Source organism: Thunnus albacares, chromosome 5 (genome assembly GCF_914725855.1).
Source record: "Thunnus albacares chromosome 5, fThuAlb1.1, whole genome shotgun sequence".
Lineage (NCBI taxonomy): Eukaryota > Metazoa > Chordata > Actinopteri > Scombriformes > Scombridae > Thunnus > Thunnus albacares.
In genome coordinates, this window is record NC_058110.1 from 3,544,399 (window position 1) to 3,562,593 (window position 18,195).

An 18,195-nucleotide genomic window follows, 5' to 3' on the forward strand; every position below is an offset into this window, starting at 1 on the left:
CTCCTCTTGGTGCCTGTTATAATGTGACTGTGGTTTGTAATAATGTATAAGTGCCACAAGATGGCGGTAGCTATAATTGAACTACCATATAGGATCTGAGCAAGTGAGCGAACATGGCACTAACCAGACGGAATTTTGACGTCAAATTCAAGGAGAGTTTTGCAATATGTGGAGGAAAATTGAAGAGCAAAAGCTGCAAGACATTTTGACGCTGACCCGAAAAGAATCAGATACTGGAAAAAAACTGAAGCGTGAGCTGCTGTTAGCTGACAAGAGGAGAGCACGGCTAGCTGGAGTTGGGAGGAAGAAAGTTAGCTTGGAGCTAACGTTAGAGAGACAGCTGTTACCTCAGATTTGTTTAGTCTTTAACTGACACTGGCCATTGACTGACAGACACTTGACTGGTCATACTTTACACAAGTTATATTGAAATGTTTGTGTAATGTTTCACAATAAAAGTCGAGAAATGAAGGCTTTTTATTTTATTAATAGCATAATGCAGTAACAAAAATTTAACAGAGCAAACAGAAGTAGATCAGAAAACAGGGAGGCTTCGTACTAAAATATGAGCATATATACAGAGGGAAAACAGAGGGAATTAGGAATAAAGGTCTCTCTCTAATATAAGCCTGCTTCCAATAAAGGCCTGGTACCCTCTGCAGTTGAGGTAAATAAAGGCCCCGGCCACTATTAGAGAAAATACAATATCTATATATATACTTTACAATTTAAAAGTTTAAAGTAACTTAGCCACACATATACAGCCAAAATGTCCTGAGACTCAAATCTTCACACACAAGCATCAACTGCCATTCAAGTGATAAGGGTGGAGCTGATTTCCATTATCTTACAAGGATTTTACATCCGTTTATTACATTGAGGCAGGTGTAAACCCTCAGGTGCAACACCCAACACACTCAGAGCTGGGTTTCCAGTCAGGGATATGCCCCTCCACCTCTCTGCTAATTTTATTGTTCTGAATCATACCTCCCTCTCCCTCTCTCTCAGGTGTATACATTCAACTCAGTACGTAAATCCATGAGCACAGTGATCAAGCTACCAGACGGTTCTTTCCGCCTCTACAGCAAAGGAGCCTCTGAGATCATGCTGAAGAAGTGAGTGACGGGGAAGAAAGAGGGAGGTAGACTGAGGAATATCTGATATGGGATGACATCAGATCATGTGAATTAATAGTAGAAAACATTTTTTCCCTCTGTGTAACCATTTTCTGTCCTTCATCTCTGTCTAGGTGTTCCTACATCCTAGATGCCAATGGAGAAGCACGCAGTTTCCGCCCACGTGACAGAGATGAGATGGTCAAACAGGTGAGACACTGTAACTAGATGACATAAAGCTCCCATGTGCAGAATAGTATCTTCAAAAAATCATTCTCAAAGGAATTTTGATGGGGAAGCCTGGTGGAATAAGGGTTTATGATGCCGACCATGTCATTGGTTTTAGTCTGGCCTGAGACCTTTGTTGCATATTATCGTCCATCTCTCTCTACCCTCATTTCCTGTCAGTTCTCTGCTGTAGTGATCTAATAAGGGCAAAAATGCCTAAAAATACTTAAAGGAATAGTTCTGGAATATGCTAATTCATTTTCTTGTTGCAAGTAAGATGAGAAGATTGACATTACTCTTAATATCCATACACCAAATATGAAGCTACAGCCAGAAGACGTTTAGCTTAGCTTAGCACAAAGACTGGGAGAAAGGGGAAAAGGCTAACCTGGCTTTAAAGGTAGAAAATAATAAATCTGCACAGTGATGTAAAAACAATAAGTTGTGTTTGTTGTTGTTGTTGTTGTTTTTGTACGCATTAAACATTTAACATTACAAGATACAAAATGGTAAATGGACTGCACTTGTATAGCACCTTTCAAGTCTTCCGACTCAAAGTGCTTTTACACTACACTCACATTCACACACACATTCATACGCTGAATGGGTACAGAGGCTACCATGCAAGGTCCCAACCTGCCCATCAGAAGGAACTAACCATTCACACACTGATGGCACAGCCAGTCGGGGTTCAGTATCTTGCCCTTCGACATGCAGACTGGAGGAGCTGGGAATCGAACCACCGATCTTCCAATTAGTGGACGACCTCTACTTCCTGAGCCGCAGCCGCCCACTAATGTTAATTTGTGAGTTTTAAAGGTGAAGGCAGGTGAACTTTATTATCTTTGGAGAGAGCTGTTCCCCCTCTTTCCAGTTTTTAGGCTAAGCTAATTGTCTCCTGGCTTTAGCTTAGCTTGTAATAGACATGAGAGTGGTATCAACCTTCTCATCTATCTCTCAGCAAGAAAGAATATTTCCCAAAATGTCAAGCTATTCCTTTTAAAAAAAATAAAACCATTGTTGTAATGGCTGTAAATCTTGAGACTATCTTGTTTGGTTCAGTCCAGGTGTTGCTTTCTGTTCAGTGTGTTTGCACTGGTTGACCTCGGTGCAGGTGCCCCAGTTTGGGCCTATCTCATGTAATAATTGTTTCTACATTTCAGACTGTTGAACTGATGAGTATTTTTTCCGAGATAAGCCACTGTTTGTCTCCAAGATAAATACAAGGCAAACTTTGAAAAGCTGACAGGTCATTTGACAGCACTGCAGATGGTGTGCAACAAGATGCTGTAGATGAAGTTATTACATCATGAAACTGTCATGATAACCACCAAATTCACCAATAGTACTGTCATAATGATGTACTATACAGCTATGGTCTCCTGAGTTAGCTGTCTTTTGTAACATTATTATATTAGGGTGTAAGTTTCTGAAAGCTGCTGAAACTCTGTAAGACAGAACTGCTTGCTGACTCGGTCTAGGTAAACCTAAAAAATATGTGTCACACATTCTAGATTAGGGATGCAGTTGCAATCACTCTTAACACTATAAGCATTACTGGACAGAAAGTGAGCAAGAACTAGCAACCAGCGAAACACAAGTATTTGGTCCCCATACAGCAGATTAGCCCATGCAGACTGAGTGAGTGCTGTTTCGTTAACTGACAGGCTGACTGACCCAAATTTGACTCATGATGAACACAGCTTGGGCCGTGAGAAAAAAAACTCTCCTCCTTACATAACTTTATTCCAGCTGGGTAATTCAGTTTGCATTGCGACAGCTTTATGTCAATCTCTTCCTAACATCATATTGTCTTCCCTCTGCTGTCTGCAGTAGACTGGGGGTCTTTTACAGCTGTGTCAGAAAGTATTCCCATAAACATACTTGAGAGGTCACCAGACATAAACTTCAAATGTATACAGGCGATTTAATCCAGTTTTTATACTTCAAATATTGGAATGTAAAAGACATTTCTGTAGATTTTAGAAAACATGTTTCTACTTTAAATGGTCTCTAGTGTAATGAGATTTTGTGGACATCTTCCTGACCATATTTGTGATAATGATTGATTAATAGGTGATTGAGCCGATGGCATGTGAGGGGTTGAGGACCATTTGCATTGCATACCGTGACCTGCCGTCCAATCCGGAGCCAGACTGGGAAAATGAGGCAGAAATAGTGACAGAGTTGACCTGCATCACTGTGGTTGGGATAGAAGACCCTGTACGGCCTGAGGTATGGGTACTCATCCAGAATATGTGAATCTAATCTGTATTTAACAGAGCAATTGGCATTGTGTTTTTGTGTGAACAAATCTCACAATCCCCCATAAGGTGCCCGAGGCCATCCGTAAGTGTCAGCGTGCGGGCATCACAGTGCGGATGGTGACTGGTGATAACATTAACACAGCCAGGGCCATCGCCGCTAAATGTGGCATCATCCACCCTGGGGATGACTTTATCTGTCTAGAGGGCAAAGACTTCAACCGACGGATCAGGAATGAGAAAGGAGAGGTGAGTTGGGGTCTCATGCAGGTTAAATGCAAGGTAACCTTACATAGTCATGGAAAGTTTTCTATTGCTGTGAGTTAAAATGCACTGTAATCTGAAAAATAACTATTAACTTAAGTTGTCAAATAAATATTAGGGATGTGCAGAGAATCCAGTATTTGTATTTGTATCTATATTTGTTGAGGCAGAAAAATTATTTATATTTGTATTCAAATAAAATTGGAAATAGGCGTAAAAATCCATTTCTTCTTTTTATTACACTTTTAATTTTAGGATATTAAAGTGTTAAAATAAGTGTTAATGAATAATCTTACGAAGGAGGTCCCCACACAGGGTCTTGAACTTGAGTCTCCCAGATCATACACGACTAAAACTTTGGTCATTGCAATTGTGCGGACAGACCTGTAGGCATTTATATACCCATAACACAGTGTGTAACATATAGAGAAGAGCTTCAAAGGCAATTCTTGCTTTGCACTTTTCATTTACTGCCTATTTTTTACAACTTAACTTTATGGAAAGGAGAAGGGGAATAATAGGTTATGGAGAGTCCTTACTTTATCTCTGGGGAACACCCCTAACTCTGGGAGTGATGTCTAAATTAGGAAATGTGCGTCATGCAGCAGCTGGATGTGACTCCCCTTGTTGAGACCTGCTGATAGACTTAACAGCAAAGCACAGCAAATATTTGTACAAAATAAATGTTAGTAAAATTCCCACTATTTGTACTTTGCTGAATAACATATTTGTATTCGGGCACACCCAGTGGTATAGTTGAAAGTACAGTATTTCCCTCTGAATTGTAGTAGGATAGAAGTATAAATCAGTGGTGTAAAGTAGTGTGAAATGCCTCAAAATTGTACAGTAGGTACAGTACTTGAGTAAATGTTACTTTCCACCACTGTTAAACTACAACCTGTTTTAAAGACAAAAAAAACATACAAAATAAAGATTTCAACTCATTAATCCATTAATGTCTATGCAAAATGTCCCAGTTAAAGATCTTTCTACTGAGGACTTATTAACAAGTCTGCTTAAACATTAAATTATCTCATATTCATGTCTGATGTTTGGAGGTTCCCATCCCATTTCACCTCTGATATGACTATATCCACTTTAGTTAGTCCACACTATAAAAGCAAACATTTGTACAGGCTTTGCTTTAATCTAACCCATTTATCTTCATCATTTGAATTTAGCGTAATGCTCTATAGGATGGATAGCTGTTCATTAGTGCTGTTGCTCTGCACTTTTCTATGCAGCGTGAATTTAAATTATCACTCTGAAATGCTGCATGTAAATTATGATTATGTAAGTGTGCAGCGTTGTTAAATTGATTGCAAGAGAGCAATATACAAGAGCCAGTTTCACAGTGCGTCTTTGATCCTTTCCCTCCATCACACCTGTGTACAGTTGGCTCTGCCTAAGACTCTGGATCAACAGTGACATCTAGTGTAAGAAGAGAATAGTTTAGAGAAGCTCTGTAATGCCATTTATCAAACATTCTAACATCCTTTTCTCTCCATCTGACTGGCAGATTGAACAGGAACGTATTGACAAAATCTGGCCCAAACTCCGTGTGTTGGCTCGATCTTCGCCAACCGACAAACACACACTGGTCAAAGGTGAGTCTAAGGTTTATTACCCCAAACACACACACATTCATTTGCACACACTTTTTACCACAGGCTCTCTTTCCTCCCTGTTTATGTCCAGGCATCATTGACAGTAGCATCATAGAACAGAGGCAGGTTGTCGCAGTAACAGGAGATGGAACCAATGATGGGCCAGCTTTGAAGAAGGCTGATGTGGGCTTTGCCATGGTAACCTGAAATATTATTCGCCATTATTGTTTATTTGATGTTCCATTTTGGGGATCAAATTCTCCCTGATGCACAGTTTTAAAAACATCGATCCTCTCTTATCCCACAATCTTTTCAACAAATATTCTTTTTCTATCACAGCACCGTGGTAACACTTAAGGCAGGACAACACAGTGTTGAGACAGTAGCACTCCAAACTAATTTGAATGCTTCATTGCTCGCATGAATCATGTCATGACTCTCTGTCCCTCCTCCTCACTCTATCTCAATCTCCATCAGGGTATTGCGGGGACAGATGTGGCTAAAGAGGCATCTGACATCATCCTGACTGATGACAACTTCAGCAGCATTGTGAAGGCGGTGATGTGGGGACGAAATGTCTACGACAGCATCTCCAAGTTCCTGCAGTTCCAGCTCACGGTCAATGTAGTGGCTGTCATAGTGGCCTTCACCGGGGCCTGCATCACTCAGGTAGATGGATATATGAATAAACATACACACACAGCCTGACACACACATGCATTCCTACACACACACATAAAAGACATGCAGGCATCACTCCTGTGAACATCATTCACCCTATATCTGCTAAGACACTGGGATGCTTTTACACAATTAATTTGACAAGCTTACATTAATTAATTTCTAGGTGACATTGTGGGTGTATGTGATGTGCTTTTGTGCGTAGTTTTGTATTTTGTATAATGTGTCCTGTGTGTTTTTTTCTTTGTACTGTTTATTATTGTGCTGTTATATGTTTTATTTGTAAGGGACTGCAGATGAAAATTAGCTTTAAAGCTAACTCTGGTGCAGTATATCAAATGTTAACATTTATGTTTAAAACTGTACATTGTCCCAATAAATACAATACAACATTTACTCATGATGTAAGCAGAGAGACACTGACTCACACAGAAACACAGAAACATTTATGTTCACCTGTGCATGATATGCAAACAATATCTACTTGCACATGTATGTGCATACAGTATGTATTAGAATGATTGTTATTATTGAGGTTTATCCTGACTTTTTGATCCTACAAAGATAGGGTCAAATCGAGCTCTGTTACCATGGCAACTAACCCAGCAGAACGAACCTGCAAGTCTCTGGTCTGGCTTCCAGATCAAAACCCATAAATGAACTGCATCTTCTTTCTAGCCAAAAAAAGTTAAAATAATAAATAAATATACATTTTAAAAATGCAGTCACTTTTTACCGGAGCCAAATTTTCTTTTTTTAAATGATTCTTTATAATGGAAATAAAAGATACAATTGAAATTAAATCTGCAAACATTGATGAACGGGCCCTCACACCGCTACTGGAGGACTGCTGACACAGCTCTGAATCAGGATTATCGGACATTGTGTGAATGGGTAAAATATTATATTCTGTGTGCAGTATGTGGCGCTGGCAGATGACATACTGGAAATTGTGTATACATTTGATGAATTATGTGTCATTTAGGCTTCACTTCCTGTTGCCCGTAGGCAATACTGCATAAGTGTAATATTAATGCACCAATACATTTACCAGTGGGCAAATGACATGGATATACATTTTCATGAATATTAATGTATGAGATAAATATACCTTCCTGTGTCCACTATGTGGTACCAGACAACACCCACTAATAATACCTCATGTTGCCGTATATCATGTGTAGACCACATCATGTAAATTTCATGTAAATTGGATGTTTGTCAAATAAGACTGACTTCCTCTTGCCAAGTTTTATGAGTTTTCAAGCATCCCTAGGCCCTTGAAAACAGCTTCCTATTTCATGGCGAACAATGCATCGCCATGGCAACAGCTTTTGCTGAAAACTCAAATGCTTCAGCATTGAGTCTTACAACTTAGCTGCCCAAATTTTAGGTGGATCTGGTTAAGCTGATAGGAGTAGTTAGTAAATGAAGGGTGCTTGTGACTTCCTGTTTCCAGTGGGTGGCGCTGTGATTATGATTTAATATTGGCCTGTACATGTCGTCAGACCGGGAGTCTTATCAAGCTGGACTTTGGGGAAGATCTAACGATGTGGAGTCAAGTTACAACAGTTTGTATTTTCATGTTGACACATCAAAATTCGCCACGTCATCAAGGTATCTGCGTTCCATGAAAACTCACAAGATTCACAATATAGCATCACCAAGGTCTTATGGCTTTTCTGACCAAATTTGACATGGATCTGGTCAAGGTCCTGGGCAGAGCTCATGAAAATACAGAGACTGTAACTTCCAGTTGTCAGTAGGTGGCGCTATGACTATGACTCAATATTGACATGTAGATGTGTTCAGGACAGGATTCTTGATGAGAAATTTGGTGCAGGTTGGACAACGTGCATTCAAGCTACAGCAACCTCCTGCTTCATGGCAAAACATCAAAGTTTGTTGCATTGCCATGGCAAGGACATTCAGCGAAAACTCAAGATTTTGATAAGTTTTGATCACAAACTAGTCTAGATGACACACACTGATTTTGAAGTCGTTATGATAAATTCTATAGGAGGAGGTTGTTAAAATACAAGGCATACAAAATCGCCAAAATTGAGCACTACATTCAAAATGGCCGACTTCCTGTTGGGTTTAAGCTATGGGTCCAAGAGACTTTTTTGTGCGCCCTGGCATGATACACGTGTGTACTGATTTTCATACATGTAGGTTTAACCTGGCGCAGGGGCTGCTCGGTTGAAATATTATAGGGGGCGCTGTAGAGCCATTCTGCCACACCTATGCCTGCCACCTCTACAGTATTACAGACTTTAAGACCTGTCGTGTGTGCAAAGTTTTGTGAGTTTTCAAGAATGTCTAGCCCCTTAAAAACAGCTTTGTATTTTGTGGTGAACAATGTGTTGCCGTGGCAGCGGCTTTTGATGAAAACTCAAAAGCTTCTATTGTCATCAAGGTCTTACACCTTGACTGACCAAATTTTATGTGTTTCTGGCTAACCTGCTAGGAGTAGTTAGCAAAAGAGTGGCGCTTAAAACTTCCTGTTGCCAGTAGGTGGTATGACTATGACTCAAAATGAGTCTGTACTTTCCTTCAGACCAGGACCTTTATCAAGCATGGGAAATCTGGAAAAGATCTGATCATGCAGAGTTAAGTTACAACACTTTGTTTGTTCATGGCGAAACATCGAAGTTTAATTTAGGAGGGGCACTGTTGAGCCATTTTGCCACACCTATGTTTGGGACCTATACAATATCAAATTTTTCACCACTGCTGATGTACGTGCAAAGTTTAACAACTTTTCATGCAAGTTTAGGCCCTCAAAAATGCGTTTGTTTTGGAAGAAGAAGAAGAATTCCTTCAGATCTAATAGGGCCTTCGCACCGCTTGGTGCTCAAGCCCTAATAATAACAATCCCTTCAGGAACAATAGGGCCTTCGCACTGTTGGTGCTCGGGCCTAATAAAAATTCCTTCAGGAACAAAAGGGCCTTCATACTTTGGTGCTTGGCCCCTAATGATAATAATAATAATAATAATAATAATAATAATAATAATAATAATAATAATAATAACAATAATAATTCCTTCAGATACAGTAGGGCCTTCGCACATATTGTGTAGAAGTATCTGTGGGAAATAAATAGAAGAAATAAAACCACAAAAATGTAACAAGCCTGACTGATAGATTAACATGAAACAATACATCGAACTGAAATTAATGATTTAACACAAAAAACTGTTCATGTTGGAAAAACAGGGCCTTGTGAAAAGGGAGAAAAGCAGCCTTTTTTCACAATCATCAATGCCGGGGTTAGTGACCCCAGACTCAGATGAACTTGGTTGGTGATACAGGAAAATCTCTGCTAATCTCTCGGCAGGACTCTCCACTGAAGGCCGTGCAGATGCTGTGGGTGAATCTGATCATGGACACATTTGCTTCTCTGGCCCTGGCCACTGAGCCCCCCACTGAGGCTCTGTTGCTACGGAAACCATATGGCCGGAACAACCCGCTCATCTCCCTCACCATGATGAAGAACATCCTAGGCCACGGAGTGTACCAGCTGGTCATCATCTTCACTCTGCTGTTCATAGGTGCACGCACACACACTCACACAAGACACAAACAAATACACAAACACCTGAGCAGCTATTGTGTTCAGAAGTTTATTTGTCCTGGAGCAGATCAAACACACATCCTAGTCAACAACATGTGGTGGAAGTTGACCGAATAAACGAGACCAACACAGAGAAATTTGTCTTTTATATTTATTAAGCTTTTGCACAAAAGGACCGAAACCCACAAAGTGACAGTCAGCGACCACCGAGGAATCAATGCTAAGTGCATCTTCATCAGAGTTTTTATATGCATAAGAACAAATAGTCAATAGTTACATTCAATGAGGGGAAAACACATCACTGATTAAATTAAGGCATTTCCCTAATGAAGGCTCAGATTAACATGAAAGGGTTAATGAGCAAGCTGGGCTATGTCTCAACCTTACATTATTAAGCATAAATGTAGCACACAGATCAGGCACTGTATTAAGAAAGACAGTCCATTTACAGTATCAGGGGTTCTAGCAAAGTTCAGCAGAAAGGCAGCCAGTCCTGCTTTCCACAAAACTGTAAAACACAGAGAATCACGCTTAAATGCAAAGGTTATACACTAAATGATTATTTTTATTTTTTTCCTCTACACAACACAGCAGGTAATTCTAACTTTTTTCACACCTCTCAATCTCCTCTTCTTCTTCAACCCTCTCTCCCTCACCTGTTTCGTGCCTCCAGGTGAGCGCATGTTTAACATTGACAGTGGCCGCAACGCTCCACTCCACTCCCCTCCATCTGAGCACTACACTATCATCTTCAACACCTTCGTCCTCATGCAGCTTTTCAACGAGATCAACGCTCGCAAGATCCACGGAGAGAGAAACGTCTTTGATGGCATATTTGCCAACCCCATCTTCTGCTCCATCGTTCTGGGGACCTTCGCCGTGCAGGTAAGGTTAACGCTTTCATGTTTCTTTAGATTTCTTTATTAGCGTGATAGCAATAGTAAAGATAGAGGCAGGGAATACAGGGAGAAATTGAACTGAGGATGTTGCAGGCGCCACCTTAGTTGTGACATCTTGTTGAAGATTAGTTTTGATTGAGCCATCTGTGGTTGAAGTATATTAGGCCCAAAAAGATTCCCAGGATGCACTGCAGTTACCAAGACCACACTTTTTCCTGTGCAAAAATTGCTCTTGTGATTTGGTTCATGTTTATGGTGAGTTTTCAAAGACAATATCCATTTTTGTGTGTGTAGTTTATTTTCAGAGGGCTTCCTGGGCAGAATGATGTCAGTGCATACTGTGAAATATTTTCAAAATAATAATATTTGTTTGTAATAATGTAAAAATATTTTTTAAAACATGCTCCACCAATCAGTTGAGATTGCCATAATATGGCTCACACTTTCTTTTTTCTGTTTATGTGTTATATTTGTTGAAATAAATACACATATTTTGAAATCCAATGTGATATTGCTGATGCTGATAACAATGATTCAACAAAGCAACATTTGTGAACATTGACTACGTAACTCTGATCATTACAGTGCAACTTCAGCCCAAAATTTGTGTGCAGATTGAAATGTATAAGAAGTACAATACAATTGCTTTGTAGAATATCAGAAATAAGAGGATCCGTCAACTGAAAAGCGGTGCTGTTGCACCAAAACATAGATGAACAAGTCTGATATGGTTCTACAAAAATTGAACTGCAATATTTATTTTATTTTTATTTTTTAAATTTCATTTATTCATCTTTTAAAGGATGTTTCATGTGTAGATTATATGTTAAATGTTTTATTTTAATGTTAAAAGTGTACTTTTACTGTTTCTATCAAGCTGTTTGGCTCATAATTGAAAAAACTGTGATGTGATGTCAGTTGAATAAAAATGTGGGGTTGTTTTTGTTAATGCCCAACGGAGCTAAGAAATGCAAAAAAAAAATGTTGAAAGTCAAAGTGAGGTTGCGAAGTTGTAGAGATCAGAGGAGAAAAGGGAAGCTGGAGAAGACATAGAAAGGAGATAATTAATTGTGACCAGGTGATTGTGGTTGTCGGGGTGTATTGTATTGTATATGCAGCACTGATCTGCCTGTGCTGTCTTCCTCACTTTCCTTACTCAGGATCACATTGTAATCCCGGAAAGGCTGTAAACATACAGAACATGTATGTGATCATTCTCAGGCCTTGACATCTTGTTAATTGTCTTTCATGCTGTAACCTGATATTCTGTTCTATAAAGAGTCCGAACCACAGGCGGACTGTTTGTTGAATTTACTCACGCTGAATACAGGAGAAATGCACTGAACAGGCAACTGTGAGTACAAACAAAGACAGAGTGAGAGATTGACAGAGAATAAGAGAGATGTTTTCCAAAGCTCTTCAGTGCTCGTTGGTACTCTGAGTGAGATAAGAAATATAGATCCCTCCTCTCTGTAGAAAGATATTACTGTATGTATCTTACACTCAGTGAGATTTATGATGGTGCAATTTGGTGTCAAGATGATGTTGTCACTCTGATAAGCCTTGTTCCTGGTGTAAATGATCATGTTGCTGTTTAAAAGGCTGTCGCTACATCCACTGAGGCGTGCAGATCTGCAGCAGCAGTTTAATGACCCAGAATGGAAACAAGCCCATGATGGAACCATCACGAACATGCACTGGTTGTAGAAATTCACTCAATGTGTCATTTTTACTCAGTGTTATTATGTTGAGATGATGATGGTTGGGATGATTAATGTGGTTGAGGTCATATGTTCCCAGCTCTGAATGCCAGGGCGGGGTGGGATGTAGATAGAACTCATAACAACATAAAACCCCCAAGAAATATATATATACAGTATATATACATGTATATACAGTATATGCACAAATACATTACATACAGTATATGCAAGAAGTTCCAGTTGGTTCTGACTTGTGCCGATGACAAGTTCCTTCTTTTCCCCGGTGGCAGAACTGGCAAAGAGAGTGTTGATCCTTTCCTTAGATTTCTTTCCCCCCTTTTATTGTCATAAGCTTCGAGGAAAATACGTTTGTCATTGAGAGAAAATTACTTTCTTTCTCCCGTTATGATTTCAGGGTGCACGCAGCAGCAGCCTCAGGTGGGCAATAATGGTGCCACAGCCGCTTATCATGGGAGTAAAGTACAAAAAATAGAACTACCATAGTTTAAAATGCTTTTCAAACCAAATGTTGTTGTGTATAAACAGACCCAAACTGTAGGCGGATTATTTGAACAGCATAAATGTTGTATAGGAATGAAGCTTTTTGATCCAAATAAGCAGCTGATCACTGTAACCATGATCACTATAAGCAGTTTCCATTGTATACATTTAAACACAGCAGAAGGTCATGCTTTGGGCTACACATTGTTCTTCTCACTCTTTATTCTTATTCCGTCTTCCATACGTTTTTTGCTGCGTTTCAACTGCTGCATACTTTGTGCTATAAAAAACCATTCTAACGTCAATCTGTGCAGCTCATTCAGCAGATGTGTGCTTGTATTTTTCTGAAATGTAACATGTTTCAGCGATTTTATATAATTTTTTAAAACATTAAAATTTATAATGGCAGTCTATGGGACGAACCACCCAACCGAGTTGGAACTTTCGTCACTTTGACACTCAACTGCTCGGATGTCCCTTATCCTACAGACGCCATTCAAACTTTAAAATGTTCACAAAACTTTTGAATTTTCAGATTGTTTAGTGATATCTGTTGTAGTTTTTCAGCAATTTAAGCCCAAAGTCAGGGGTTTGGCAGACTTTTTCAGGTCTCACCAGTGTGTCATGTGATCAGGCACAGTGGAGAGCACAGATATTTTTAGACCAGAGATGTTTTTCTAAACTGCTGTCACTCCCACAATTTTAACTCCTCAAGCATATATCTTGCCTCAGTATGTTGCCACAAGCCTCCTCTCTCTCAAAATGTAAATACATTTCACATAGGACTTATAGTTTTTGAGATCAGAACCTTAATTGATAGAGTGTCATGTTCTCATTGACTACAATACAGTCTGCAGGATGTGTGTCTCCTCTCACTCCGGTTTCTTAAACTTACAGATTCTCTCTTCCTTCAAACACTTTTTACACACATAATTCATTCTCATGTTAAACTACTCTTGCTTTCACCAATGATGTACAAAGTTCAAGCTCTAGTTTGAGACAAATACATTTTCCTCATCAAAATGGAGATTTTTTCCTCTCATTTTTGTGAATGTCTGTTGGCTCAGTGGTCTAGAACACTGTTCTCTAATCAGCTTCACCTTAGATGACAAGGTTGTGTGTTTTATACCCGCTCTCTGCAGTGCTACTCATAATATTGCTCTCATTTACAAAGTTGCTTTACATCTCTATCATGTACCGTAAGTCAATTCCTCTTTAGCTTACTTTAACATTACTACCTAAAATGTGGATTGCTATTCTTGTTAAATACATCTTTTCCAATTCTACAGATCCTGTCTGAGTAGTCCAGTGGTTTAAGTTCATGTCACTTCTTAACTCCTTTTAGATCCAAAGGTTGTGAGTTCGAGCCCCGATTAGGGCAGAACTCAGTAGAGTAGAAAGATGAAGGAGTCCAGGTGATGTCAATCTGCTTAATGAGCTGAGCTGCTTTTTTGTCAATTTCATGCAGTTGACAGACTAAACACCAAAATCTGGCCAGGTATTGCTGTGTGACATGTTAGTTCAGTCCATAGCATGTTTGTCTTACAAACATGAGGGTGTATGTTCAATTCCACCCATTGCTGATTTTAATCTTGGTAGATTTTTCAATACTCTTCAGCTTCCAGTTATGCAATCTAAATTCGCTTTCAGCAATCACACGCAATTTCTACAGAAATTGCATTTTCTAGTTTAAGTTTCTTAACAGCTCAAACAAATTGAGTGAATGAATGAATAAATAGCTTCAAAACAATGTTGGCACACTTTTATTTCTTGAATTATAAATGCTAAGCTTTTAAATAAAAGGGTTCACTCCAAACAAAAGTGACCATGAATAAAATGGGGGATTAACTGAAATAGGTGTTTTTTCTAAAAGTCCCTCACAGCACCTCTCTGGTCGATTCACAGCGACAGTTTAGTGACAAATCATCAACAGACCCAACTTTTAAAAGACAACTGGTCATCCTCCACTCCACCTGTCATACTGAAAAGCACCTATCCAGATGTCTAAAAAGCAGTAATGCGCTGGTTTATATTCAATGTGTGCATCAGTGTTGCATTTTAAACAGTTTGACCTCTGTTAGACCTGTGAGTGATCTGAGTCTCGTGTAGATAAGAGATCTGTGAATGGCAGACAGAGGATATAGAACAGATGTGCTCATGGGCATAAAGACTGGAAGTAAAAAAAATCTGCCAAGCAGTCCTTCTAAAACTTGCTAATTTACACGTTAAGTCACTGCACCTGAAGAGATGATCACTTAAAAATATAAATATAAAATAAAATATACTGTAAATATACTGTAATACTGCCTGTGTTATAACAGTTCCTCATCAATCATGAAAGACTACACAGTACAGATGTTGACTGTTGACGCATCCTGGTGTTCTTCTTCTGTTGTTTTTTTACAGTACAGTGTGTGATTTCTGTAGCAGAGATAGGTGGTTCAGCGCTGGTTTGTCCCTCGACATCGTGCTTGTATGTGTGACAATAATGACGTGCTTCTCTGTGTTTCTGCTTCAGATCGTGATTGTGCAGTGGGGAGGGAAGCCCTTCAGCTGTGCCCCTCTCAACATGGAGCAGTGGCTCTGGTGTCTGTTCGTGGGAGTTGGAGAGCTGCTCTGGGGGCAGGTAAGCAGATCATCAGCCTGCTGAGTCAGACCGCACTGAGCAAGTGTAGGCTGGCAGGCCTGGTTTACCTAGAGTTTCCCCTGAGGTGAGGCTAAGGAAACGTTATCACACTGACATTAAATAACACTCCATTCTGTTCTGCTTGTGCTGAAAGTGACAGTTGAAATAACCAGGTATTATCTGATCCACTATGTGTGTATGAGTACAGGTAGGAAAAGCTCCCAGCTACTCAGTAAAACACCTCACTAGCATCACTTTTGGTCAAATGACATTGTAACAAACCTGGTTTCCAGGTGATCGCCACGGTACCGACGGAGCGGCTGCCATGCCTGAAGGAGGCGGGTCTGGGCCTGGAGCCGGGGGAGGAGGAAGGAGAGGAGCTGGCAGAGGATGAGGAGGAGATCGACTGCGCGGAGAGAGAGCTGCGTCGTGGACAGATCCTCTGGTTCAGAGGCCTCAACCGCATCCAGACCCAGGTACCATTTGACCAGGCCTCCAAAACAAACCATAACCTAAACTTTTTCATAGGACAACATGTGCAAAGGTATCCAGACACCACAGCACCTCAACCAGAAGCTTCTCTCGGTCATGATACACAAGCAGTTTGTTTAAGGCCTCTTACAGTTAGATGGGTAATGATGTTAAACAAGGATAAATTAAAAGCAAAGACAATATTTTAAATCACAAATAAGATTTTTAAGTGTTGCACTTTTGTTTTAGTGCTTATGATGAAATGATGCCTAAATAAACTGCCAGTATCATGACCTTTACACACTAACAGAAGAGACTTTTGGAAAGAAAGAAAGTGTTCCACTAAACAATCTACTGCATTATTGTGATTTAGTTGATCACTGAAGATTGTTTTTTTTAATTATTGTTTGACTCTTCCTTGACAGATGTACAGTTTTAGATAAGTGAAAACACTGTGTCTCATTTGCTCTCACTCTTCAAAAGTCAGTCTCTCTCTCGCTCTCTGTCTTGTTCTTCTCACTCGGGCCAAACATAATGATTCAAGTTTTTTTTTCTCTCCAACACAGCTGAGTTTTCTGTTCTGCTCGAATGTCATGAAAATGGTTTTCTCTAACTCGGAAGCGGTATTTTAAGAGAGAAACCTAAACGCTGTGACTGGGTGTGTGTGTCTGTGGATGTGTGTTAAAGCTAAGTAGACAGGCTATTGTTGACTTGTGTGATGAATTTAATTGATTGATTCTCGTGCTGCTATTGGGTGAAATCGGATGTTAAGACAGCAAAACGGCATCAACGTGAACAACGGTCTGCTTACAGCCTCCCAGCAGCGTTAGAGAGGCAGACTCTCAGCTGAAGTGCCTGTCGTAAAGCGGTCAGTTTTTCATGTAGAGGGTTCGGTCTGAGTGTCTAGGCAACACATGCAAGCACACACGCATAACCCCATACATACACATGCAGCATTAAAAGGCTGTCATTTCTACTGTGACAGGAAATGTTTTAAAGGGACTACAACACACACACACTCACACAGACACACTAAGATCGGCCTTTCCTGCCCTCACTGAGTGCTGCTGTTTTGTCTCTGTCCTGCAGATGGAGGTAGTGAGCACGTTCAAGCGAAGCGGTTCGTTTCAGGGAGCGGTGAGACGGCGCTCCTCTGTGCTCAGTCAGCTACACGACGTAAACACTATCTCTACCCCCTCTCATGTAGCTCTCTCCACCGCAACAGCCAATACCAGCCCAGCCCCTGGGAGTGAGTCCGCCGAACGCATGTACACACATACACACACACACACAAACTGTACACACACTCGCAGTCACTTTCTCTCTTTCACACTCATTCAGAGACACAAACACACACACACACACACACTCTGCTGCACGGCACGTGGACTGCAGTATTTTACTCTCTATGATTGTGTCCCCCTTCCGGCTCGCTCGCTGCTCATGTGTTTGCAATGTCTCCTCTATTCTTTTTTTCTTATTCCCCCCTTTTCAAACAGCACCCAGTCCTGACCAGCTGTGCAATCATGGTCCGGTCTGGTCCAAATCCAGATCCGGTCCCAGTCCAGAGTCCGTTTTGTTGTTCAGTGTTGTTGGGGTGCGGGAGGCGGCTCGCTGTTCTCTCTCTGTCTGAGGCGTCCTGACAGAAGCAGATTCTTTATAAAGAAAGAAAGTGACTCATGTTTCATAGAGAGAAAAGAGGAAAATTAAAGCTGTGAAAACAGTTTGGCATACTCCGACAAAGGTGAGGATGCACCCTCAAGTTCAGAGAGCAAACGGCAGCTCCTCCTGCGCCATGTGTTATTTCCTGTTTGTGAATGAGGTCAAGCGTGGTTGCTGTGGTTGACCCCAGCTGTAAACTAATGTAAAGGAGTGCTGTCATTTTTTTCTCTAAAAACACAAAAGGATATAGTATCACTGTAACAGTTCTGTGACTCCTATTATAGCAAATGCTACAATCAGGTTTCACTGCCATAGAATTCATACTCATTACCAAATGGCTTTCATATGGCTTTTTGCAATTCTCTAAACTGTAAACCTTCGAGTATAAAAGCTCCATCAAACACTGCTGTTTCCAAGCCTTCAGTAAAAAAAAAAAAAGTTCCCTCTTTCTCTATCACTCTTGCTTTTTTTTTTCTTCTTCTGCCTCCTCTTACTTTTTTTTTTTGGTTCAGCAATTGTTGTCAACTGGTTATTTCCGTAACAGTATTTCCAGCGCGGACGTCACAAGTTTGGCTGAAGTCTCCAAAAAGTCCTG

General features: G+C 40.2%; 1 protein-coding gene across 5 annotated transcripts in view; it reads left to right on the top strand.

Annotated features, from left to right (window-relative positions):
• atp2b3b (ATPase plasma membrane Ca2+ transporting 3b) overlaps positions 1-18,195 on the top strand; it is a 57,183-nt gene that overhangs the window by 31,696 nt on the left and 7,292 nt on the right. For 3 of the 5 annotated variants that reach the window (XM_044351802.1, XM_044351803.1, XM_044351804.1), the window contains 11 exons: positions 1,009-1,115; positions 1,250-1,325; positions 3,420-3,578; positions 3,677-3,856; positions 5,391-5,478; positions 5,570-5,676; positions 5,956-6,147; positions 9,502-9,715; positions 10,412-10,623; positions 15,360-15,467; positions 15,761-15,943. In XM_044351802.1, coding sequence (XP_044207737.1) covers positions 1,009-1,115; positions 1,250-1,325; positions 3,420-3,578; positions 3,677-3,856; positions 5,391-5,478; positions 5,570-5,676; positions 5,956-6,147; positions 9,502-9,715; positions 10,412-10,623; positions 15,360-15,467; positions 15,761-15,943 — 1,626 coding nt within the window. Of the gene's footprint in view, positions 1-1,008; positions 1,116-1,249; positions 1,326-3,419; positions 3,579-3,676; positions 3,857-5,390; positions 5,479-5,569; positions 5,677-5,955; positions 6,148-9,501; positions 9,716-10,411; positions 10,624-15,359; positions 15,468-15,760; positions 15,944-17,027; positions 17,188-18,195 lie in introns of all 5 variants that reach the window. The other 2 variants (XM_044351805.1, XM_044351806.1) reach the window with 1 other exon arrangement.